The sequence below is a fragment of the Elephas maximus genome, chromosome 1, assembly GCF_024166365.1.
Source record: "Elephas maximus indicus isolate mEleMax1 chromosome 1, mEleMax1 primary haplotype, whole genome shotgun sequence".
Classification (NCBI taxonomy): Eukaryota; Metazoa; Chordata; class Mammalia; order Proboscidea; family Elephantidae; genus Elephas; species Elephas maximus.
Genome location: NC_064819.1, coordinates 185,359,462 through 185,386,073, shown reverse-complemented (window position 1 = coordinate 185,386,073; position 26,612 = coordinate 185,359,462). Strand labels below are relative to the sequence as shown.

General features: G+C 39.5%; 2 protein-coding genes across 2 annotated transcripts in view; both read right to left on the bottom strand.

Annotated features, from left to right (window-relative positions):
• SLC35F1 (solute carrier family 35 member F1) overlaps window positions 1-26,612 on the bottom strand; it is a 536,791-nt gene that overhangs the window by 175,153 nt on the left and 335,026 nt on the right. The window lies entirely within an intron of this gene.
• LOC126057352 (UPF0488 protein C8orf33-like) lies at window positions 4,787-7,464 on the bottom strand. The gene is given in 3 exon segments (XM_049852867.1): window positions 4,787-5,552; window positions 5,554-6,122; window positions 7,441-7,464. Coding segments are annotated over 3 exon segments (732 nt in total). The 3' UTR covers window positions 4,787-5,413.

The window sequence follows — 26,612 nt, the reverse complement described above, 5'->3', positions numbered from 1 at the left end:
GATTTTATCTATCAACTGGAAAGATGTGTACATTTACATTGACTGTGATCTCTAATATACTTTTATTACCTTATTTTGGACTTTTAAAATTGTCTTATGTATTGTTTCTTGTCCATATTGTACTTCTTCCCTTCTCTTACAGTTACAGTATTGAATTTTGCTCCCTTGTTATGTTTTCTTCACTCTGCTTGGTTTTAAGTTATCCATTCTATTTCTACTCTTTTAGTTCTTGTTTAAGAAATATCCACTATCTAAAGTTAATTTTACCCTCCTTCAAAACAATACAAGGACCTTGAAACACTTCAGTCTCAACTTCTTCTTCCCGATTTACATGTTATTTTTGCCCATGGTTTTTTCTTTTCAAAATTAAAAATAAGACATTATGATTAATGTTTTACACAGTTAATATTTGCATAGATTTATCTTCATGTTTACCATTTTCATTACTTACTATTCTTGCTTCCATCTTTGACGTTACTAAGATCATTTTTAGTTTCCTGAAGTATATCCTCCACAATTCCCTTACTAAGGGTCTGTTGGTGGTAAACTCTATTTTTATTTGTCAGAAAATACCTTTAGTACATTCTCTTGTTTACAGGATAGTTTTACTGAGTATGCAGTTATAGGTTTTATTTTTGTGTGAACAAGTGGAAGGTATTGCTTCACTATTTCCTGGACGTCATGCAGTTCATCTAATTGCTATTCTCTTGTGGGTAGTACGTCTCCTCTTTTGTGATTCTGAAGATTTATTCGGTGTTTTGAAGCTTTATTATGATGTGTCTAGGTGTGATTTTCCTTGGTATTCAGTAGACTTTCAGAACTTAAGGATTTAGGTTTCTTGTTAATTCTGGAAAATTTGTTGCCATTAACTCTTTAGCTAGTTCCTCTTTCCCTTTCTCTCCATAATCCCTACCAGAATCAGAGTTCATGTTGCATCTTTTCACTCTAATATGACAATTAACATGTTTCATGCTTTTAACTTTATCTTTTTGTGCTGCATCTTGAATAAATTCTTAAGAATTGACTTACAGTTCACTAATTCTCTCTTCAGTGAAACCTAGTCTGCTACACTGAGCTTCTAATTTCAATTATTAAGTTTTTCATTTTTAGAGTCCTATTTGGTTCTTTGGAAACCCTGGTGGTGTAGTGGTTAAGAGCTACGGCTGCTAACCAAGAGGCCTGAAGTTCAAATCCACCAAGTGCTCCTTGGAAGCTCTATGGGGCAGTTCTATTCTGTTCTACAGGGTCGCTCTGAGTCGGAATCGACTCAATGGCAGTGGGCTTTTGGCTTATTTGGTTCTTTGTTCAGATACGCCTGATCAATATTTGATAGTCTCTTTCTCTTTTGTCATACAGTGAGCATCCCCTTTTATTTATTTAAATATAGTAAACATATTTACTTTAAATCCTTTATCTGATAAATCCAAAATCTGTAATCTTTGCAGGTCTGTTTACATAGTTTATTGCTATGCTATCTCTCACTCTCACTGGCTTGTTTCCTCAGTTTGTTTAGTTTTTTTTTTTAATCATGCACTCATACTCCTTAGAACTTTATCTGTGTGGATCCTTTAAGATCTTATTTTAAAGTGCATTTCTCCAGAGGAGATTTATAATTGTTAATAATAAGTAAATAGGGAAACTACCAATCTGAGTCTACTTGAAATGAAATTTTATCTTTATTTTTTAAAATTCATATAGATAGTATGATTTCTGGCCTCAAATATGCACGCATGTGGGTTTGTGGTTAGAAATTCTCAAAGAGAATTTTCTTTCTTTTGAATTTGCTCCAGCCAGACCAAGGCTCAGACAGGCACATATTCCCCACTTCCTATCTTTATGTGACAGGTTTCATTCTAGTTCATCCACTGAGAAGGTTTCCCTTTGGCAATACCAACTTTACTCTGGGTCTCGGACTCTATACCCCGCACTTTTTGTCTTCCACGCTTTTCCTTCTGTATGCCACACTGGTGACCTACTAAAACCCTGACTCCAGACCACCAGGATCAGCTGAAAACTCAGGGTAAACCAGCTTCAGTGTGAGCGTGTCCAGCTAGATAAGCTTCTGGCCTACAACTCATTTTGGGCCTCTACAAAGTCCCATGATTTCTTATGAGTTAAGTTACACTTTCAAAAAAAGACTTAAAAATATTTTATGTCATAATGTTAGGGGTTCTGTACTGGGAAGGGTTTCTCAGACCATATATCCTGTATCATTTCTATAAACAGAAAAAGAATTAGAAATCTTAATGTGACCATTCTAAAAAAGTGCTCATTGTCTGGATTCTAGTAACACAAAATGGTATTGGAGGCCAGCCTTGGCAAAACATACTAAATAAAAGAAAGTAGAGGATTAATTCATTTACAGGATATAAAATCACTGAAATCAACCTAGGTGAATCCGCAAGCCAGAACTCCAAGGATTGCCGGCTACTAGAAGCTGAAATAGACAAAGAAAGGACCTTCCCCTAGAGCCACATGTCAAATTCAGACTTCTAGCCTTCTGAAACAAACAAATAATAATAATAATAAAACCAAATTCGTTGCTGTCAAGTCGATTCTGACTCACAGTGACCCTATAGGACAGAGGAGAACTGCCTCACTGGGCTTCCAAGGATCTGCTGGTGGATTTGAACTGCTGACCTTTTGGTTAGCTGCTGAGCTCTTAACCGCTATGCCACCAGGGCTCTCCAGCCTCCTGAACTGTGAGAAAATAGATGTCTATTCTTTGCAGCCATCCACTTGTGTTATCTCTGCTACAGCAGCACCAGGAAACTAAGAATGTAACCGCCTCACCCACATTAGTATGAGATAGTGGGAAGTTTAATACCACCCCACCCCCAGTATTGTGACAGGAGGATGTTTAACAACCGAAGACAGGAAGCAAAGAAGGAGAGATGGGAAAGACTTTACAAGCTGCACTTAGCCTAGATGCAGTTTCCTTCCTATCAAAGGCCAGCATGGTCTACATAGCTATGGCCCTTTTCACAATGAGGTAATGAGAAACCATTCCCGGAAAACAGGCTATTGTTAGAGACTATTTTTCAGAGTTCATGGTAGAATCCAAAGGGACTTGGCTTGTTGTAAGATGCTGTTGAGCTGATTTCGACTCATAGTGACCCCATGTGACAGGGTTGAACCACTCCGAAGGGTTTTCTTGGCTGTAATCTTTACGGAAGCAGACTGCCAGGTCTTTCCCCTGAGGAGACACTGGCTGGGTTCCAACGGTCAACCTTTTGGTTAGGAGTCAAGTGCTTAACCATTTGTACCACCAGGGCTCCTTCCATTCTGTTACAGGTCAGTGAGATGAGCAGTTCAGGGGACAATAAAGAACAGGGCTGGACCAGGCCAGAAGAGAGATCATTCCTTGTCAAAGGCTCTAAAATTTCCTCTCTTAAACTCAAGGAAAATTCTGATAGAAATGGAATCCATACTGTTTACCTTGTATTAAAGCTTCTAAGGAACCCTGGTGGTGCAGTGGTTAAAGCACTTGGCTGTTAACCAAAAGGTCAGCGGTTTGAATCCCACCATCTGCTCTGCAGGTGAAAGGTACAGCAGTGTGCTTTTGTAAAGATTTATAGCCTTTGAAACCCTAAGGGGGCAGTTCTACTCTGTCCTACAGGGTAGCTAGGAGTCAGAATTGACTCAATGGCAATGAATTTTTTTTTTTTGGATTCGGACTCTAAGAGTTTTCAAGATGGACTGAGTAGGAAGGGAACCGCTTAGTTGTATTTTTTTAACACAAAATGTAAGGTACATGGGAAGGATCATCTTCTTTACTTTCGTCATCATTCCAGGAAGTTCTGCTCTAGTAGGAGAGAGAAATAAGGAGGTTGTTAAAAAATACCTAAAATAAATTTTGTCGAAGATGGCAAAAGGATAGGGGAAACTAGCTCAGAAAAGATAAACTTCTGTTGGTTATACTATATTTAACAGTGTCTAATTTAGAGTTTCACATTTTTTAGGGAGTGTGGAAAGATCAAAGAGAGTCTGGAGGTATGCAATGAAAGCTATGATAGGCACAGGAAATAGGACCTGGGAGAAAAGCTTTAAAAAGTGTGCAGAATTCTTAATCAAAGATGGAAAGGTTTTGGTGATTTAATATGACTTGAGGTGACTTTCAGGAATACAAAAGGTTATTAGGAAGAAGCGAGTTTAAAAAGTGGAAGAACTTCTGGTCAGGTATCAGAAAAAACAACTTTTAACAAGTTAAAAGTTTTGGAATTAGCTGCCTGGGAAAATTTTTTCATACAACAGGGATAGAGGAATATGTAAGAAAATCAATCACTTTTTCATCTGGGATGATTTAGGTACAGTGAGCTTTGAGGGCAAATTTAAACTTTATGAATAAGAATGTAATATTCAGAAACAGGAAAGTGATTATCTGCTCCCATTCTGAACAGCACAGAAGTGGGTACTTTTCTCTAAAAGCAAGATGGACTAAATGGAAGGTGTTGAGAGGAGAGTGATCAGAATGGAGAATGGATGACCTTTGAGGAACTGGAGATGTTTAGCCTGGGAAGCTTAGTGTGCATGAGATTGTCTCCAAATATTACAGTGTTGACATAGTGGCTGCAACAATGGGCTCAAGCATAACAACAATTGTGAGGGTGGCACAGGACCAGGCAGTATTTCATTGTGTTGTACATAGGATCGCTCTGAGTCAGAACTGACTCGACCGCATCTAACGACAACAATGGACTTTTAAAAAAGGAATTTCATATTCTGTAGTGCTCACAGAAATGAATTTAGGATACTGCGTAGCAGCTAAAAGGAAAGAGATTTGGGCTCATTATAAGGAAAAAATGTAATAATCAGAGCTGCCCAAAGATGGACTACATTTCTCTGGGATCTAATGAGTTCAAAATATTCAAGTATACTCAATGTCCCCAGCACGAATGATGTAGAAATGGAGACTCTACAGTTGGGGTAGGTGACTCTTTTTTTTTTTTAACTTAAAAGCAAAGATTTATTAGGGCAATGTGACATGACATTAAGCAGTAAACAGTATGACAGGGCATCCTTTCAAAAGTAAACACCAGGGATCAATCTTGTGGCTTCCTCACTAATCATTGTTTTCAAAGACTACTTAATCTAATTCTGAAGATTAAATAAAACTTCCTTTCTACAAGACGTTGGACACTTCGGTTTATTGTAGGTTTTCTAAATGTGACCCTCTTTCTGGTGGGAGGGACATTTCATTAGAAAACATATTAGCGGAATCTGGCCTTGCTTGTAAGTCAATGCCCCAACATGCTTGTCTCACATCTGCCCAAAGCTGTGTCACCATACTCACTGACCAGCCAGGGACAGACCAGCCCACATCTGTCCAATAAAGAATTCCTGGAAAGGCTCTGCACTCAAGACAAACCCCACACCACACCTGAAGGGGGAATGTCCCACAGTGAGGTAAAGGTTAAAAGAAATTGAACCTAAACTCTTCAACAGGGGTGTCCAGGGTGGCCTTGGCTCCACCAACTGGGCGAGGCCTACAGACCCTTCGGCTCTTCTTTCTGGTGGCCTCACCTACAGGCTGCACCTGTGCCAGTGGGCTAAGCCCTGAGGGCCCGCGGGGCCTGGCACCGCTCTGCTTCCATCTCAGCCAGAGAGTCCCCAAACGAGGAATGCATCAGCAACCTCTTCTGGGGCAAAGAAGTTCTTTCGCTGTGCAGGATCCGAATTGCCCCAGTAACTTGCTCTTTCTGTTTTGGGCTGGGTCTCTGGGTCCTGAGGCCTAGCTCCAGCTGCTCTATGCACCAGGCCAGCGCCTAGACCAGCTGCTCCACCTGGGCCTCAGCGCTTGCAGGAGATTCCTCTGGGGCAGACTTTTGTGAGGGCTTCCTGCCTCCATTCACCACAGAGGCCCTTTTCCGGGTTTTCTTCCTTTGCTTAGAGGCTGCATTGCCTTCAGAACCCACAGGGTGCGCCCTGGAGGCAGTGTCACTGCACGTGGGGTGGCTTGAGCAGAGACTCACTGGGCAGCATGTTACAGAGGCAGGACCCAGGGCACTGGGAACGGGGCTGAAGAGCTGGGGGCTGTGGAACGCATGGGCGGTACCTGGACCCCCGACCAGGGCATCCTGGGGATGCCATGTGCTGCATCTGCAGCCCAGAGTAGGTGACTTCTAAAATCTCCACCAACACTGTTGTTCTCTAATCAGTCTTAGTATAAACAGGAACAATTATTTTCCATTTTTGGCTCTCTCTGTATTAGATTAGTAAACTATGAATCATGTAGTGACAACAGATACTCTCTTAAGGGAAGCTGAAGTCTTGGTCAAAACAAGTCTCCTCTCCTGACCTTCAGGTATACTTCACATCTTCTGCCCCAAGATGCTGCCGTGAATAAAACAAACAAACAAAAACCCCATTGCCACTGAGTCGATTCTGACTCATGCAGAACTGCCCCATAGGGTTTTCAAGGCCGTAATCTTTATGGAAGCAGATTGACACATCTTTCTCCTACAGAATGCTCTTTGGATTTGCAGCTGAGCGTTTAACCACTGCACCACCAGGGTTCCTGCTGTGAATACACGCTGTGAAATGTTAATTTTAAAAATTGCCTACCATATTTGCTGGTGATGCGCAAGTATATGCCTGTAATGGTGGTGGTGTTTATGAAGGTGAGGCTGCTTCAAGTAACTAGGCCTGAACACATCTCAGTAATAACATGTGGAGTTACAGGACATCAGATATCCTCAGCAGTGGACGCCACATAAGTCGCTTTTCTTTCTTTTGTAAACCAAATACTTTAGTGTTACCGCAGTGAACTTATTAGAAAGATTTTCCCTTTTCAATGATGTTTTTCTTTTCTTTTTTTTAAATTTATTTTGTCATTGAGAATATACACAGCAAAACACATACCAATTCAACCTTTTCTACATATACAATTCCATGGCATTGACTACATTCTTGGAATTGTGCAACCATTCTCACCCTCCTTTTCTGAGTTTTTCCTCCTCCATTAACATAAACTCACTGCCCCCTAAGGTTCCTACCTATAATCTTTCAACTCAGTGTTATCACTTTGATGCCATATACATAGTTCTTAAAAGAGCATGATGTTCAAGGCAGACATTTTTTACTAGTTAAGCCTAGTCTGTTGTTTGGTTTTAAGAAGACTTCAGGTTATTTTTGGTTTAAGGTTTAAAGATTATCTCAGGTCAATAGTTTCAAGGATTCATCCAGTCTCCACGGCTCAGGAAAATCTGGAGTCCATCAGAATTTTAAATTCTGTTCTGAATCTTCCCCTTTTGATCAGGATTCTTCTATAGAATCTTTGGTCAAAATGTTCAGTAATGGTAGCCAGGCACCATCCAGTTCTGGTCTCATGGCAAAAGAGGCAGTTGTTCATGGAGGCAATTAGCCATACCTTCCAGGTTCTCCTCCTATTCCTGACTCTCCCTCTTTTGCTGTTGCCCCAAGCAAACAGAGACCAATTACCGTGCCTTGGATGGCCCCTTGCATGCATTTAAGACCCCAAGACTACACAGTGAACTAGGAGGTAGAACAGAAGCACTAAACACATTATTAGGCTGATTTTCTTTGAGTTAGAAAGAAACAGAATATCCAAAATTTGCATATTTAAAGTTTCAAAAATCTTATTTTTATTGCCAGTTAGGATTCGCCTAGATAGAGAAGAGCTGACAAGGATTTTTGCTATGGCTTTTCACATTCCAAGGCTGAGAAGTCAGAGCAATGAGAGTGGGCCATGTTGAGTTACTCCAGGGAACTTGCCAACACACAATAAATACAATGAGACACAGGAAGGGCTGAATGTGGTAGAAAGCGGTCCTCTCATTTTCCCCAGCTATGAAATTAAAGCCGGTTTCAAATATTGGCTTTGCTTCTTATTAGCTATATAATTTTTACTTTGCTTTCACTTTTAAAGGATGTTCTCATTCTATACAGACTTATATGATGTCATGGATTGAACTGTGTCCCCCAAAAATGTGTGTCAATTTGGCTAGGCCATGATTCTCAGTATTGTATGATTGTCCACCATTTTGTCATCTGATGTGATTTTCCTATTTGTTGTAAATCCTATCTCTATGATATGAACAAGTTGGGATTAGTGGCAGTTATGTTAATGAGGCAGGACTCAATCTACAAGATTAGATTGTGCCTTAAGCCAATCTCTTTTGAGATATGAAAGTGAGAAGCAAGCAGAGAGACATGGGGCCTCATACCACCAAGAAGGCAGTGCTGGGAGCAGAGCGCATCCTTTGGACCTGGGGCCCCCACACCCAAGAAGCTACTGGACTAGGGAGAGATTGATGACAAGGATCCCTCCCCAGAACTGACAGAGAGAGAAAGCCTTCCCCTGGAACTGACAACCTGAATTTGGACTTCTAGCCTACTGGACTGTGAGAGAATGAACTGTTTGTTGAAGCCATCCACTTGTGGTATTTCTGTTATAGCAGCACTAGATCACTCAGACACATGATGACAGTATTTTTTCTTTTTCTTTCAGAGTGTCAAAAATGTTAATACATTGTCTTCTGGCCTCTGTCATGTCTTCTGGCCTCTGTCATTTCTGATGAGAAGTGTTTTTTCCCTGTATGTAATGTGTCTTTTTTCTTTTATTGCTTTTCAGATTTTCTCTTTGTCTTTTACTAGTCCAGGTGTGGTTTTCTTTCCATTTATCCTTTTTTATCCTGCTTGGGTTTTGATAAGATTCTTGGATCTATAAGTTGACATTTTTCAACAAATTTGAAAAGTTCTCAGTTTATTATCTCGTCAAATATATATTCTGGCCCATTGTCTTTCTCCTCTCCTTGTGGAACTATAATGACATGCATGTTGGATCATTTCATATTGTTCCATATATTTTGAATGTTTTTCTTCTTTTTCTCACTTTTTTTCCTGTGCTTCCGCTCAATACTTTGTACTGACCTATCTTCAAGTTCACCGATTCTTTCCTCTGCTATTTCTGATATGATGATTTTTATTTCTAGTGTTTCTTTTTGACTATTTTAAAAAAATAGTTTTCTGGTCTCTGTTGAAATTCCTCATTTCTTTATGGATATTGTCACTTTTCTACCAGATCCTGACATTTTTATCATAGTTATTTTTAAGTTCTTGTATGGTAATTCCAAAATCTATGACATATTTAGGTTGGCTTCTTTTGATTATTTTCTCTCTTGACCATGTGTCACATTTTCTTGCTTCTTCCCTTGCCTAGTAATCTTTTTTTAATTATATTTAGATATTTTGTATAAAATAATAGTAGAGACTGAAATAAATATTAAAATCTACAAAAGGGAACTCTGTTTTCCTTGTGTCAGGTCGCTTGAATGGGGGCTGAGTCAACCCAATTAGTTGATCTGGGCTTTCTCACAATTTTAGTTTGACTTAGTTCACTAGTGGCTTCAAATGTTTTAGGAGCAGAGTCAGTACTTATCCTTCTTCAAGGGCTAGGGTCTGGGTACTGATGAGGTTCTAGAAATCTGTTTGCATTTTACAGTCAAGCTACAAGCTTTCTGAACTACTTAAGATATATCTTGGCTTTGTAGTTCAGCTTACTGCTATTTGGGTTGCTGGGGAATTCTGTTCTCTCCAGTGCTGATCAGGCTTTCTGTCCCTGTAGAGCTTTCTCTCTTCCTGCAATGCCTCTGAGGGAATTCTCTCAGCTCTCCTACCCTGCCTCCAACCTTGGAAGCTAAAAGTCTGGAGTGTCTTGAATTTATTTCGGATATCTCCTGCCCTGCTCCCTGCTACCTTCAATGTATGACAGACATAAACTTGAGGGAGCTCCACACTCCTTAGGTGGGATCCGTTTTAGCTCTCCTGTGCTGCTGCTCAGTCTTTGGTATACTGACCCTTTTTCCTCCAGAAAGAGGTGAAGACCCGTGGAAAGTAATTTGAAGGTGGATGCAGACCTGTTCTTTGGCTGGGGTCCTTTGGAATTATAATGTATCACACCAGCCTAAAGTTTTGACTGTTTTTTCCTCACTTCTTTCTAGAGTGGATTCACTGTCTTGGTAGTCTGCCAGCAATGAGAGAAGCTATGAATCTCTTCTCTTCCATGAAGGGAGTTTTCTGGAGTTTCATGCATGAGGATTATTTGCATCCTTATTTTTTTTTTTTTTATCCTTCTGGTGGGTACAGAAAAACTGTAATTCTGTAGTTGATCTGGTTTATTTTTGTTCTTAGAACCAGAGTGATAGTCTCTTGTGACTTACTATATCCCAAATAGAAGTTGCTATATAAGTTTTGATAAATTTGTCATACTATGGGCACTTGTGTGTTGCAGGGATGCTGGAAGCTATGCCACCAGTATTGAAATACCAGCAGGGTCAACCATGTTGGACAGGTTTCAGCTGAGCTTCCAGACTAAGACAGACTAGGAAGAAGGACTCAGCAGTCCACTTCTGAAAAGAATTAGCAAGTGAAAACCTCATGGATAGCAGTGAAACATTGACTGATGTAGTGCCAGAAGACGAGCCCCTCAGGTTGGAAGGCACTAAAGAGACAAGTGCCTCCTCAAAGGAGAGTCAACTTTAATGACGAGGAGGGAGTCAAACTTTCGGGACCTTCATTTGCTGATATGGGGTGACTCAAAATGAGAAGAAACAGCTGCAAACATCCAGTAATAATCTGAACCTGGAATGTATGAAAGATGAATCTAGGAAAATTGGAAATCATCAAAATGAAATGGAATGCATAAACATCGATATCCTAGGCATTAGTGAGCTGAAGCGGACTGTCATTGGTCATTTTGAATTGGACAATCATATAGTCTGCTATTCTGGGAACAATAACTTGAAGAGGAATGGCACTGCCTTCATCATCAAAAAGAACAGTTCAGGATCTATCCTGAAGTACGATGCTGTTAGTGATAGGATAATATTCATACGCCTACAGGGAAGACCAGTTAATGCTACTATTATTCAAATTTACCCACCAATCACTAACCCAAAGATGAAGACATTGAAGATTTACCAACTGCTGCAGTCTGAAATTGATCGAACAGGCAATCAGGATGCACTGATAATTACTGGTGATTGGAATGCAAAAGTTGGAAACAAAGAAGAGATCAGTAGTTGGAAAATATGGCCTCGGTGACAGAAACAATGCTGGAGATTGTGTGACAGAATCTTGCAAGACTAGTGAACTTCTTCACTGCAAATACCTTTTTTTTACCAACATAAACGGCAACTATACAGGTGGACCTCGCCAGATGGAATACACAGAAATCAAATTGACTACATCTGTGGAAAGAGACAATGGAAAAGCTTAATATCATCAGCCAGAACAAAGCGAGGGGCCGACTGTGGAACAGACCATCAATTGCTTATGTGCAAGTTCAAGTCGAAACTGAAGAAAATTAGAACAGGTCCACTAGAGCCAAAGTATAATCTTGAGTATATCCCAACTGAATTTAGAGACCATCTCAAGAATAGATTTGACGCACTAAACAGCAATAGCCAAAGACCTGACGAGTTGTGGAATGACATCAAGGACATCACACGTGAAGAAAGCAAGAGGTAATTAAAAACACAGGAGAGAAAGAAAAGGCCTAAATAGATGTCAGAGGAGACTTTGAAGCTTGCTCTTGAACTCTGAGTAGCTAAAGCAAAAGGGAAAAATGATCAAGTAAAAGGGCTAACAGAAGATTTCAAAGGGTGGCTTGAGAAGACAAAGTAAAGTATTCTGATGACATGTGCAAACACCTGGAGATAGAAAACCAAAAGGGAAGAACATGCTCAGCATTTCTCAAGCTGAAAGAACTGAAGAAAAAATTCAAGCCTCAAGTTGTAATATTGAAAGATTCTACAGGGAAAATATTAAATGAAATGGGAAGCATCAAAAGAAGATGGAGGGAATACACAGAGTCACTATACCAAAAAGAATTGGTCGACGTTCAGCCATTTGAGGAGGTAACATATGATCAGGAACTGATGGTACTGAAGGAAGAGGTCCAAGCGGCACTGAAGGCACTGACAAAGAATAAGTATCTGGAAATTGATGGAATACCAATTGAGATGTTTCAGCAAACAGATGCAGCACTACAAGTGCTCACTCATCTATGCCAAGAAATTTGGAAGACAGCTACCTGGCCAACAGACTGGAAGAGATCCATATTTATGCCTATTCCCAGGAAAGGTGATTGAACGAATTGTGGAAATTATCAAACAGTATCATTAACATCACATGCAAGAAAAATTTTGCTGAAGATTATTCAAAAGCGGCTGCAGCAGTATATCGACAGGAAACTTCTAGAAAGTCAAGCCAGATTTAGAAGAGGACTTTATGGAACCAGGGATATTATTGCTGATGTCAGATGGATCCTGGCTGAAAGCAGAGAATACCAGAAAAATATTTACCTGTGTTTTATTGACTATGCTAAGGCATTTGACCGTGTGAATCATAATAAATTATGGATAACACTGCAGAGAATAGGAATTCTGGAACACTTAATTGTGCTCATGAGGAATCTGCACTTAGATCATGAGGCAGACTTTCAAAAAGAACAAAGGGATATTGCATGGTTTAAAGTCAGGAAAGGTGTACATCAGGGTTGTAGCCTTTTATCATACTATTATTCAATCTGTATGAAAATAATCCCAGAAGCTGGACTATATGAAGAATAAAGGGGCATCAGGATTGGAGGAAGACTCATTAACAACCTGTGTTATGCAGATGATACAACCTTGCTTGGCGAAAGTGAAGAGGACTTGAAGCACTTACTAATGAAGATCAACGATCACAGCCTTCAGTATGGATTACGCCTCAACATAAAGAAAACAAAAATCCTCACAACTGGACCAATAAGCAACATCATGATAAATGGAGAGGAGATTAAGGTTGTCAAGGATTTCATCTTACTTGGGTCCACAACCAACATCCATGGAAACAGCAGTCAAAAAATCAAAAGATGCATTGCATTGGGCAAATTGAGGGCAGAAGATATCTTTAAAGTGTTAAAAAGCAAAGATATCACCTTGAAGACTAAGGTGGGCCTGACAAAAGCCATGGTGTTTTCAATTGCCTAATATGCATGCAAAAGCTGGACAATGAACAAAGACGACGGAAGAAGAACTGACGCCTTTGAATTGTACTGTTGGCGAAGAATATTGAGTATACCACGGACGCTGTAAGAACAAACAAATATGTCTTAGAAGTTTACAACTAGAATGCTCCTTAGAAGCAAGGATGACAAGGTTACGCCTCACATACTTTGGACATGTTGTCAGGAGGGATCAGTCCCTGGAGAAGGACATCATGCTTGGTAAAGTAGAGGGTCAGTGAAAAAGCAGAAGACCCTAAACGAGACGGATGGACACAGTGGCTGTGTCAATGCGTTCAAGTGCAGTAACAGTTGTGAGGATGGCGCAGGACTGGTCAGTGTTTCGTTCTGTTGTATATAGGGTTGCTGTGAGTCAGAACGGACTTGATGGCACCTAACAAAAACAACAAAGCCTCTGTTTCTTTATCTGTAAAATGGCCTATGGGATTGTCATGGGGCTTAAACATGATGTAGCTGTGTTGTATATGCTCATTTCCTTTCCCTTTCTCCTTTGGATGAAATGGTGCAGGTGTGATCATAAAATCATACAAACTTCCTGTTCACTTTCTTTCTCCCTCATTTGTCTTCATTTCCTTGTCAATGATCATTCAAGTTCAATGAACTGACTTTATATCTGTGGCTTCAAAAAATCTTATTCAATGTAGAATATAGCTAGTTTTATTCAGATTTATGGCTAAAGTAAATTAATAGCTGTTTCTAAAAATGTCACCTACAATTGAATACTGACTGTCAAATATCATGAAACTGGATTAACATGTTAATGAAGCCATCAGCGCTACCAATTCATATCTCAGTGCACAGTGAGTTATGTATGTTAATAAACAAGTATTATTTGATAACCACCCTCATTTTTTTCAGTCAAGAAATCTGAGCCACAGAGATATTGAGGTGGCCTGCTGAAGAAAGGAGCATAAACCATGGTAGAGAACATTCCTGAACATATCTGTAAGGTCCTGATTCCCACAGTAGTCGTCTATACCAAGCTCCCAATTTACACTGATTTGGGATTCTTAGAACCTACTTCCATGCCACATTCATTATATTTTGAACAATAAATAAACATATATGCTAATAAACTCACTATTTTTTGGGAATAAGAAAAAAATAAAGTGAGTTTATTAGTATATATGCTTATTTATAAAAAATGCCACCAGAGTAGGGAAAGCCATATGTAAATGATACCTAGCTATAGAAACTGTTGTTTTTGTTGTTAGGGGCCATCGAGTCGGTTCTGATTCATAGCGACCCTATGTACCACAGAATGAAACACCACCCGGTCCTGTGCCATGCTCAAAATCATTGTCATGCTTGAGCCCATTGTTGCAGCCACTGTATCAATCCATCTCATTGAGGGTCTTCCTTTTTTTCATTGAAGTTATACTTTACCAAGCGTGACATCCTTCTCCAGGGATCGATTCCTCCTGACAATATGTCCAAAGTATGTAAGATGCAGTCTCGCCATCCTTGCTTCTAAGGAGCATTCTGGTTGTACCTCCTCCAAGACAGATTTGTTCATTCTTTTGGCAGTCCATGGTATGTTCAATACTCTTCACCAACATCACAATACAAAAACGTCAATTCTTCTTCGGTCTTTCTTATTCATTGTTTGGCTTTTGCATGCATATGGTGGGATTGAAAATACAATGGCTAGGGTCAGGCGCACCTTAGTCTTCATGGTGGCATCTTTGCCTTTCAACACTTTAAAGAGGTCCTTTGCAGCAGATTTGCCCAATCAATGCTTCTTTTGATTTCTTGACTGCAGCTATAGAGACAGGCAGCATGTATTGGGCTGATAGCCATGACCCTGCATTGATACTGGCTAAAATTTCTCTATTTCTCTCCAATCCTTTCTTCTCAAGGATATCAAAAACAGTAAGCTACCCGGGGAATCCAAGTGTTGGAAAATGCCCAGGATTTATCCCTTATACTCAGTCTTCTAAGCAAAAACAGTTTTTTTTTTTTTTTTTTTAAATTGGAATGGAGATTCTGATTAAACCCTAGGTAAACTGACTCAAGCACTTTGGTTTACATGATGCCCTAAAGGATTATTACTGCTGTCATTTACTTGATCACAAGCTGTGTTTACAACAGTAAAGAAAGCTGGCTTGGTAGTATTAATAGCCCTACTAATTATACTACGATAAAAGGTTTACGGATGATATAAATTTCTGTATTATTACCCCAAGGCTCTGGCAGTGGAATTCTTCCAGAGGAAGGCATCACAGGGCTCGTTTGTTTTGCCTTCTTTGCACTGATTCATGAGGAGATAAAAAAAAGAGACTGTGTGAATGAAGGAAGGGAAGGAGCCTCCTAGGACATAATCACACTAAGCTCAGACTGAGAGAAGGATCGTTATCATTTCACATCTTTATTTTAGGATTTAAAAGTTATTTCATCTTTCTGATAAACATATGAAACCAAACCTGTTGCCACTGAGTCTATTCTGACTCACAGCAACACTATACTAATCAAAGAAATTAAATTGAAAACAGTGAGATATTTTTCACCTTTCAGATTCACAAAAAAATACTGTTAATATCCAATATTGATAAACAAATGGGAAAGCAGGTACTTTCAAACACTGTCTGTAGGCTTTTTTTTTTTTTAATCATATCAATTTTACGTAAAAGCTGTATATGTAATAATGAATACACTGATCAGTAGAATGAAGGTCAATTTAAGCTTGTTTATTTAGACCTAGATGTAATGGCACAGTGTTTAAGAGCTACACCAAGCTATGGCTGCTAACCAAAAGGATGGCCAAAAAAAAAAAAACCAAACCCAGTGCTGTAGAGTCGATTCCCACTCATAGTGACCCTATAGGACAGAGTAGAACTGCCCCATAGAGTTTCCAAGGAGCACCTGGCGGATTCGAACTGCTGACCCTTTGGTTCGCAGCTGTAGCACTTAACTACTACACCACCAGGGTTTCCAAAAGGATGGCAGTTCGAATAAATCCGTGGCTCCTTGGAAACCCAATGAGGCAGAGTTCTACTCAGTCCTATAGGGTCGCTGTGAGTTGGAACAGACTTGATGGCAATGGGTTTTGGTTTGGTTGCCTTAGTAGATACCCTAGCAGATAAAACTTAAAACTGGGCATTTTAATTATCTCCCATATTAGAAAACAGAAATTAAGAATTCACTTTGAAGGATATAAATCTTAAAGGTATGTAGCCTACTGTTGGTAGGCTTTTGAATTGGTAATGACTTTTGGGGGGTGGAATTTGGTGGTATTTATCAGTATTTAAAATGCCCTTTGACTCAGTGTTTACATTTTTTTTAATTAGTAGACTTTATTTTTTTAGAGCAGTTTTAGATTTATTGAAAATTGACCAGGAAATACAGAGTTCCTATATGCTACCCCTTCACTCAGTTTCCTCTATGATTAACATCTTGCATTCAGGTGATGCGTTTACTACAAGTGATGGATCAATACTGATACATTTTTATTAACCAAAGTCCATAGTTGACACTAGGGTTCATTCTTTGTCTTTTACAGTCCTGTGGGTTTTGACAACTGCATAATATTATGTGTCCACCTTACAGTATCATACACAATAGATTCACTGCCCTAAAAATCCTCTGAGCTCCAGCTATTCATCCCCCATCCCACCCCCCAGCAACCACTTGATCTTCTTGTTGTCTCTGTAATTTTGCCTTTTCCAGAATTTCGTATAAGTGGAGTTATGCAGTACATAACCTTTCCAGACTGTCTTCTTTCACTTAGCAATATGCATTTAAGGTTCTTCCATGTCTTTCTGTAGCTTGATAGCTCATTCTATCGCTAAGTAATATTCCATTGTATCGGTGTACCACAGTTTCTTTGTTCATTCACTTATTGAATGCATCTTGGTTGCTTCCAATTTTTGACAATTTTGAATAAAGCCACTACATACACTTGTGAGCAGGTTATTATGCAGACATAAGTTTTCAACTCATTTGGGTAAATACCTAGGAGCACAACTACTAAATTTTTTGATAAGCCTTTAACTTTGTAAGAAGCTGCCAGACTATCTTCTAAAGCGGCTGAACCATTTTGCATTCCCACCAGCAGTGAATGGGCGGTCCTGTTGCTCCACATTCTTGCCAGCATTTGGTGTTACAGATGTTTTGGGTTTTAGCCATTCTAATTTTTTTAATAGGTATATAATTGCTGTCATTGTTATTTTACTTTGCACTGTCTAATTATATGTGATGTTCAGCATCTTTTCATATGTTTATTTGCCATCTGTATATCTTCTTTGGTGAGGTATCTGTTCAGTTTTTTTGCACACTTTTTAACTGGACTGTTCACTTTCTTATAGTTGAGAACATTTAAATTTTTAGAAATCTAAACTATAAGATACTCTCACATTTACTCAAAGATATATCTACTAGGATGCTTCTTGTAAAATGGATGACATAAGTCAGAATTGGAAAAAATTCTAATTGTTGGTTTATCAATATTATGCGCAATTAAAAACGTGAAGTAGATGTACATGTTCTGAGACAGAAAAGTTTTTGAGATAATATTAAGTGAAAAAAGCAAGTAGTGGAATTTTATGTATAGTTCCTAGTATTTACATGAAAATGCACTATAACTATGTATATGAATGCAAATGAATAGAAAAATTCTTTGAAAGATGAATCACAAAATTTTAACAAAGATTTGCTTTGAAGAAGAGAGGGGGATTTATGAGGGAGATTGGAAGCATGTAGGCGACTAGCACTTTTTTTTTTAAGACCATATTTATGTCTGTACTTGAAATGTTCAGGAATTACTTGAGTAACTTAAAAAATAAAAATAAATTTTAAAAATGGTTATAACATTGTCTCCTGAAATACTGTCTCAAAGTCTCTTGGCTTCCCATGGCTCTTTCCAGGTAATTGGCTGTTTTTATTAAGTGGACATATACCTTAGAAGCAGTCCAACAAAGGTGGGAAGATTTACTATCAGGGAAGTATTTCAATTCATTTTAACTTTCAACCTAATTACACTGATTTTAATTGGAAGTTCTGTATTACGAGAAGAATGGTATTGAGTTTAACAATAATGATGTACATACATTTTAGTATCAACTAAAGTTATTTCTTACGAAATTAGGACCTAAAATATTAAGCTTATTTTCTTACATTAGGATCAAAGTCTCCTATTCCGTCATTCAAAGTCTTGTGGCTTGCACATTAGAAGAAAACCTGCTAAGAGATCAAAAATTAGAATATTGTATCTTTGGCAAATTTTCTTTCCTAAAGTATACAGGCTAATTAGAAAGCAGTAATAGCAGCATCCTAGTATCTTGATTTTCAGCCTCTTTGAATCCTTACTAAGAGACCTTATTCTGGTTCACAGAGCGAAGGAGAGAAGTACATTTTGATTCCAACAGATGTGGAAAACAATCATTTTTTATTAACCAATTCCTCCCCCAACTGTTATTTATTTTTTCAATTGTGATTTCAATCTAAAATATAAATGAAGAAGGGTTTACATGAACCCCCAGCACCTGGCTGCTAGTGCACTTTGGGTTAAAGTTTTAAAATAGGGGTTACAGGATTGTCTTAGGCTGGGTTCTCTGGAAAAGAAAAACCAGTAAAGCACATAAATATCTATATAAAGATACATATATATCAAGAAATTGGGTCACATAGTTATAAAGGCTGGAATATCCCAAATTTGTAGGTCAGGCTGGAGGCTTCTTCTGATTGACATAGCCGCAGGGGCTGGCAAACCCAAGATAGGCAGGTCATACAGCAGGGCTCTTGCTCACAGGCTGCAAAGATCCACAAACTCCCAGATCCTCAGACAAGACTGCAGGTAAGTTGCTAGCTCAAGTCCCAAGAACCAGAGGTCAGACAAACAGCAGCCAGCTGCCAGATCCAGGGCAAGCAAAAGCCCAAGACCCTTGTCAGAGGGTCTACTTACATTCAATGCAGGCCACATCCTCAAAGAAAACTCTCTTTCAACTGGTTGGCTACTCACAGCAAATCCCGTCATGGAGGTGATCGCATTACATCAAATCTCATCATGGAAGTGATCACATCATATGACAGCCAAACGACATCACAACTGCCAAACCACTGAGAATCATGATCTAGCCAAGTTGACACACAACCTTAACGATCACAAGGATGAAGGTGTGGCAGGTGTCAGAGAGAGAAGTAGTTCGAGGCAGTAGCAGCAGTTTGGGTGAGAGGTGATGGGGAAGGAGAAAGGGCAATTTTAAGGGTCTCAAACAGTATCTAACAATTTATGGATAACATTTCAGGGGATGGGGGTTCTGGAACACTTAATTGTGCTCATGAGAAACCTGTACATGGGTCAAGAGGCAGTCATTCAAACAGACTAAGGGGCTGTTCGAATGGTTTAAAGTTAGGGAAGGTGTGCGTCAGGGTTGTATCCTTTCACCGTACCTATTCAATCTGTACGCTGAGCAAATAATCCGAGAAGCTGGACTATATGAAGAAGAACGGGGCATTAGGATTAGAGGAAGACTTATTAACAACCTGCATTATGCAGATGACACAACCTTGCTTGCTGAAAGTGAAGAGGACTTGAAGCACTTACTGATGAACATCAAAGACCACAGCCTTCAGTATGAATTACACCTCGATATAAAGAAAACAAAAATCCTCACAACCGGACCAATAAGCAACATCATTATAAACGGAGAAAAGATGGAGGTTGCCAAGAATTTCATTTTACTTGGATCCATAATCAACACCCATGGAAGCAGCAGTCAAGAAATTAAAAGATGCATCGTATTGGACAAATCTGCAGCAAAAGCCCTCTTTAAAGTGTTGAAAAGCAAAGATGTCACCTTGAGGAGTAGGGTGTGCCTGATCCAACCATGGTGTTTTCGATTTCCTTTATATGCATGTGAAAGCTGGACAATGAATAAGGAAGACCAAAGAAGAGTTGAAGCCTTTGAATTGTGGTGTTAGCAAAGAACATTGAATATACCACGGACTGCCAAAAGAACAAACAAATCTGTCTTGGGAGAAGTACAACCAGAATGTTCCTTAGAAGCAAGGATAGCGAGACTATGTCTCACATACTTTGGACATGTCATCAGTAGGGATCAGTCCCTGGAGAACAACATCATGCTTGGTAAAAGAAAGGGTCAGTGAAAAAGAAGAAAGGCCCTCAATTAGACGGATTGGCACAGTAATAGTAACAGTGGCCTCAAGCATAGCAACAATTGTGAAGATGGCACAGGACCAGGCATTTGGTTCTGTTGTGCATAGGGTTGCTATGAGTCGGAGCCAACTAGACGGCACCTAATGACAACAACAATCAGTATCTGGAACATAATGAGCCTCAATAGATATTTTAAAATTTAACTGAAGACAATTTTGCATCAGTCAAATATGCTACAACCAAACTAAACTTCAACCCCAGAAATGACATGGGTAGTCTAAGAGTTAGTTGGTTCGGTGTGTTTAAATTTTAACCCTGGGATGCTACAGAGTTAGACAGGGGCCATCTGGGTGTATTTGGAGGTGCCTCTGCTAGAGTGGGATATCCTTTTCTGGTTTTCAAGTGAACCCCTGAATAAATAGATTTAGACCAGAGAGTTTGGTGCAAGATTAATAGGACACATTAATGATTTCTTCAGAAGAATCATACACATTGATACATTTGGCTGGATATTTGCCTCTGCCACTTTCTGAAGATGAATCGGAACTATTAGAAACCGTGTAAATTGTGACAATACTATCAAAAAACAAAACAAACAAACAAAAAAAGGCACCATTAATTTACTCCTCTAGAATACTACAGAATGAGAACCTAATCGTGTGAAGGAGATCTGATGAATATTTGCTGAATCAAGCACGCTTTATACTGAGAAAATGAAATGAGCCAGTTAGTCAAAAGCAAGTAAGAGGCTGGTATTTTGCTGTCCTTTCTCTTTCCTCTGCAGATGCTAATGGTTCCAAAGAGTGGCTGAAAGTCTTTCTCCTGTGTAGATTCTGGGACAAAATCCATGAGCGCTTATATCACCACTGTGCTCTTACTTGATCCCTTTTCATTTTATAGCAGTAAAGTATCAAGGTTTGTAATCTTTTATGGGGGTTGTTAGAAACTGGGGAAGAGCTTAACTTCAATCATCAGCAAGTCCTAAAGGTGCATCTCTAAATCACCAGGGAAAGGGTGAAGCTTCTTAAAGGGACAAGGCCTGAGAAGTGATGGACTGTCTGTCACTATGCAGTTGTTGTTGTTGTTGTTGTTAGGTGCTGTTGAGCTGGTTCCAACTCTTATCAACCCTATGTACAACAGAACGAAACACTGCCTGGTCCTGTGCCATCCTCACAATCATTGCTATGTTTGAGCCCAGTATTGCAGCCATTGCAATGAGATGTCAATCGATCTCATTGAGGGTCTTCCTCTTTTTTGCTGACCCTCTACCAAGCATGAAGTCCTTCTCCAGGGACTGATCCCTGCTGATAACATATCCAAAGTATGTGCGACGTAGTTTCGTGCCATCCTTGCTTCTAAGAAGCATTCTGGTCATACTTCTTCCAAGACAGGTGTGTTCATTCTTTTGGCAGTCCATGGTATATTCAATATTCTTTGCTAACAGCATAATTCAAGGGCATCAATTCTTCTTTGGGGTCTTCTTTATTCATTGTCCAACTTTCACACACATATGAGGTGATCCAAAACACCACGGCTCAGGTCAGGTGCACCTGAGTCCTTAAAATGACACCTTTGCCTTTTAACACTTTAAAGAGGTCTTTTTCAGCTGATCTGTCCAATGTAATATATCAGTATGCAGAGGGGTCATTTAAGTCAGGCAAAGTGAGGTAGACGTGTAATCTAAATATAACTGCTGGTGCAGAAAGGGGAGACCTTTGAAGGTCTAGGAAGTCACTAATAATCAAGAAAATACCTAACTTCTCTAGCTCATAGAAGTCTAGCAGTCAAGAAGGTGCCACAGCTAAGTCTAAACGAAAGAGGTAGATGATGTCTGTGCACTGTTCTCCTAAGGAGATAGGGTGCGGGGAGGGGGAGCAGGGTAGGGACTGGAGGAACAGCTGCTGCTCTACTTAAGGCAAAGTCAGGGTCCATGGATTAAAGGTGTATGCATTAAAGGGTGAAAGGCCAGTGAGAAGGACATGACACAGCAACGTATTGATTCTAACTGAATTATTCTGTTATAAATAACTGGGAAAGGGAGGACTGTAGGCTGGGTAGAGAAATGAGTAGAGAAACGAATGGCAGAGGAAAAGTAAATGCTTCTGAAATGAAGGTTTGGGGAGATAAGGAAAAGGGAAGCCCTTAAATATATATTCTCGCAATGGCGGGGCCTCCTTTCTTGCCAATCTCCCTATATTGTTTGTTCGCGTGGAGCAGGTGAGAGAAGGGAGACCATCTTTACTGAATTTGGTATTCTTCACACCTAGTAGTATAATGCTTGACAAATGGAAGCCCTCAAAAAGCTTTTGCTGAATAAATGAAGTAAGGTATGAGTGAATAAATATATGAATGAAAAAAGAAATGAGTAACAGAGGAAGGCAAGAAAACAGAAATTTAGATAGGAGAAATTTGAAAAAGATGCAATCAGGTCTGAGTCTCTGGAATTTTCCATATAATCATTGAAGAAAACTGTTGCCATCGAGTGGATTCCAACTCATAGCGACTCTATAGGACAGGGTAGAACTGCTCCATAGAGTTTCCTAGGAGCGCCTAGTGGATTTGAACTAAGGACCTCTTGGTTAGCAGCCATACTACTTAACCACTACACCACCGGGGTTTCCAAAGTGATCATAGGTAGAACCAAAAAAAATAAAGCTCTGTATGCTTGGCAGGGGTTATCTCTTTGGCCTGTGCCTCAGGGTGGCTCCCTTAGTTAAGAGACATTCTCATAGAAAAACACATTTACTAACAGCTTTCCTCTCAAGTATCTAAATCACTGTGCATATCTGAAGCCACACATCAGGAACCTGGGATTGAGAGCTATTGTTTCTATATAGTAAATAACTTGCAATTTTTAACAGTGCAGAGACTTCAATATCTATGTCACTTACGTAAGTTCTGCCCACACATTTCTGTTTCACAGAAGTTACTTACCAAGTTCCTTAACTTTATTTTTAGAAATTCAGTTCTTTGCTTGCTTCTGAATGCTCTACCTTAGTTTCTCTTAGTCTAACAAAAGTTTAAAATCAATAGCTTGCTTAAAGCTGTGCTATAATGGTACTGAGTTTAACACTGCATAGCTGGAAATTTTGGCCTCAATGAATGACATCCGCTAAGCCAAAAGTTGAAATGTGCGTACAGGTATAGAGCCTGCTGTTTTGAATTTGGTGAGTCCCCAGTAGTACAGAGTTTGTCTGCGGTGTACTCCTGCTGTTGAACAATGGTCAAACAACAGCTCCACGATCTAGGATAGTGTGGCCTTTGTCTCTTCTCAACTACAGAGTGACATGCTGGTGGCCACTTCCCTGGCTTTGTAGCCCGAAGCCTTTCGTGCTCTCTTGGGGCATTTTGCAGCTCTTTTTCATCTCAGCTTATTGTTTAACTTTTCTTCTCTCCCCACTCTGATTTTACTTTTTAAACTTTGAAATAGAAAGGATTTCTTCCTCTGTTAAAAAATGGGAGCACAAACCCTTTTAACGAGCCCCTCCAAGGTCAGTTCTTGTTTTTGTAGTAGTTCACTAGTAAGATAAGATCTCTGCTTATAGGTTTCTTACAATGATTAGACCTTAAAGTGATGTGCTGTTCATTGATTATGCCAAATAAGTGGTGGAGACTTGGGATTGTGATTATAATGTAGTGACCCAATTCACCCTCTGGGAATGCATCTTAAAATCTGAGTTTTAATGATGGGGTCTCCTAAAACATCTATGGCCCTTGTCCGAAGTACTGATTCCTTGCCTGAAATTTTCAGGGAAAGAAATGGCATCCCATTCTGTCTATGGCCAAAACATCTATTTTCTCAACCTCTCCAGCTGGCAAGAGCCTTGGCCAACAGGCCAAATGGGAATGTCATTTTCCTAGCTGGTTTGGATCTGCTTTGTTTTCTGTCTGCATATTCAGTAGTTACAGTTCACAGATGCATTCTGTGTGTGTCGTGGAAGAAAAAATTTGCAGGAAAAATAGTGATCAAGTTTAGTTTATAGCACGCCTTAATCCACTGTCTTTGTTGCTCTGACTTTTTTCTTGCAGCCATAGAATAAACCGACTCTGGATCTTCTCAGTAATATCTGGGTTTGTAATGACAGTTTTGTTTCAGTAAAAGGAATGAGAATGTTTTTCGTCTCACATTCCCCACTTTCCTATCAGTTAAGGCTTTGTGAGAAGGAAAAGGCTGCAAAACAGGATAAGAGATAAGACATACACACAGCAGAGGAAGGGTGGGTAGCAATTCTGTCTTGAGATTTCACGGCCTTAATCCAAGCTCTAGGACAAAAAAAGGTTCCCTTATTTCTGGGGCAAGCACTGGCCTAAGAAATTGTCTCAACTCCTCCCATTAGCAGCCCTCCTTCCCTTTTCTGATCTCTCATAGTTTAGATCATTAGAGCGCAGATATACCTAAAAGTGGAAGTGTGGTTCTGGCTCCTTCTAAGCCAAGATTCTGAGTGCCTGTTGCATTCTTGGCTTGGTTTCTCAGGCAGAAGAACCCCCACTCTACAATCTGGGAGGGGGTGTCTTGGGCTAGTGCATTTTAGAAGTAGTCAAGGGCCAGTGTACTGATTATATTAGTGAGTTATTTCACTTGCTGGCCATGGTAGTGGTAAGAAGGCATCTAACACATCTTTTTGATTCTTTTATGAATGACATCAATGCCTACTGTGACATCCAGGGGCAAGTGAAGAAGAACATGTTGTGCTGTTGTTGTCATTAAGTGCCATCGAGTTGGTTTTAACTCATGGTGACCCTATGTACAACAGAACAAACACCGCCCGGTCCTGTGCCATTCTCACAATCGTTGCTATGTCTGAGCCCATTGTTGTAGCCACTGCGTCAATCCATCTCGTTAAGGGTCTTCCTCCTTTTTGCTGACCCTCTACTTTACCAAGCATGATGTGCTTCTCCAGGGGCTGGTTCCTCCTGATAACATGTCAAAAGTATGTGAGACGAAGTCTTGCCATTCTTGCTTCTAAGGTAAGCATTCTGGCTATACTTCTTCCAAGACAGATTTGTTCATTCTTCTGGCAGTCCGTGGTAGGTTCAACATTCTTCACCAAAACTATAATTCAAAGGCATCAATTCTTCTTATGGATTCCTTATTCATTGTCCAGCTTTCGCATGCTTAAGAGATGATTGAAAATACCATGGCTTGGATCAGGCACATCTTAGTCCTCAAAGTGACATCTTTGCTTTCTAACACTTTAAAGAGGTCTTTTGCAGCAATTTTATCCAACGCTATATGTCATTTGATTTCTTGACTGCTGCTTCTATTGGCATTGATTGTGGATCCAAGTAAAATGAAATCCATGACAACCTCAATATTTTCTGCTTTTATCACAATGTTGCTTATTGGTCCAGTTGCGAGAATTCTTATTTTCTTTATGTTGAGATTTAATCCACACTGAAGCCTGTGGTCTGTGATCTTCATCAGTAAGTACTTCAAGTTTTCTCCACTTTTAGCAAGCAAGATTGTGTCATCTGTACATCACAGGTTGTTAATGAGTCTTTCTCCAATCCCAATGCTGCGTTCTTCTTCTTATAGTCCAGTTTCTCAGATTATTTGCTCAGCATACAGATTTAATAAGTATGGTGAATGGATAAAATCTTGACACACACCTTTCCTGACTTTAAACCATGCAGTATCACCTTGTTCTGTTTGAACAACTGTCTCTTGATCTACATACAGGTTCCTCATGTGCACAATTAAATGTTCTGGAATTCCTATTCTTCAGTGTTATCCATAATTTGTTATGATCCACACAGTTGAAGGCCTTTACATAGTCAATAAAACACAGGTGAACATCTTACTGGCATTCTGTGCTTTCAGCCAAGATACATCTGACCTCAGCAATGATCCCCCTTGTTCCATGTCCTCTTCTGAACCTGGCTTGAATTTCTGGCCAATTCCCATTGAGGTACTGCTGCAACCACTTTTAAATGATCTTCAGCAAAATTTTTCTTGAATGTGATATTAATGATATTGTTCTATAATTCCTTCATTCTATTGGATCAGTTTTCTTTGGAATGGGCACAAATGTGGATCTCTTCCAGTTGGTTGGTGTGGTAGCTGCTTTCCAAATTTCTTGGCATGGATGTGTTAGCACCTCAAGAGCTGCATCCGTTTGTTGAAACATCTCAGTTGGTATTCTGTCAATTTCTGGAGCCTTGTTTTTTGCCAATGCCTTCAGTGCAGCTTGGACTTCTTCCTTCAATACCATCAGTTCTTGGACATATGTTATCTCCTGAAATAGTTGAACATGGATCAAATCTTTTTGGGACAATGACTCTGTGTATTCCTTCCATTTTCTTTTGATGCTTCCTGCAATAGTTTAATATTTTTCCATACAATCCTTCAATATTGCAACTTGTGGCTTGAATTTTTGCATCAGTTCTTTCAACTTGAGGAAAGCAGAGCACCTTTTCCCACTTGGTTTTCTAATGCCAGATCTTTGTACATTATACTATAATACTTTA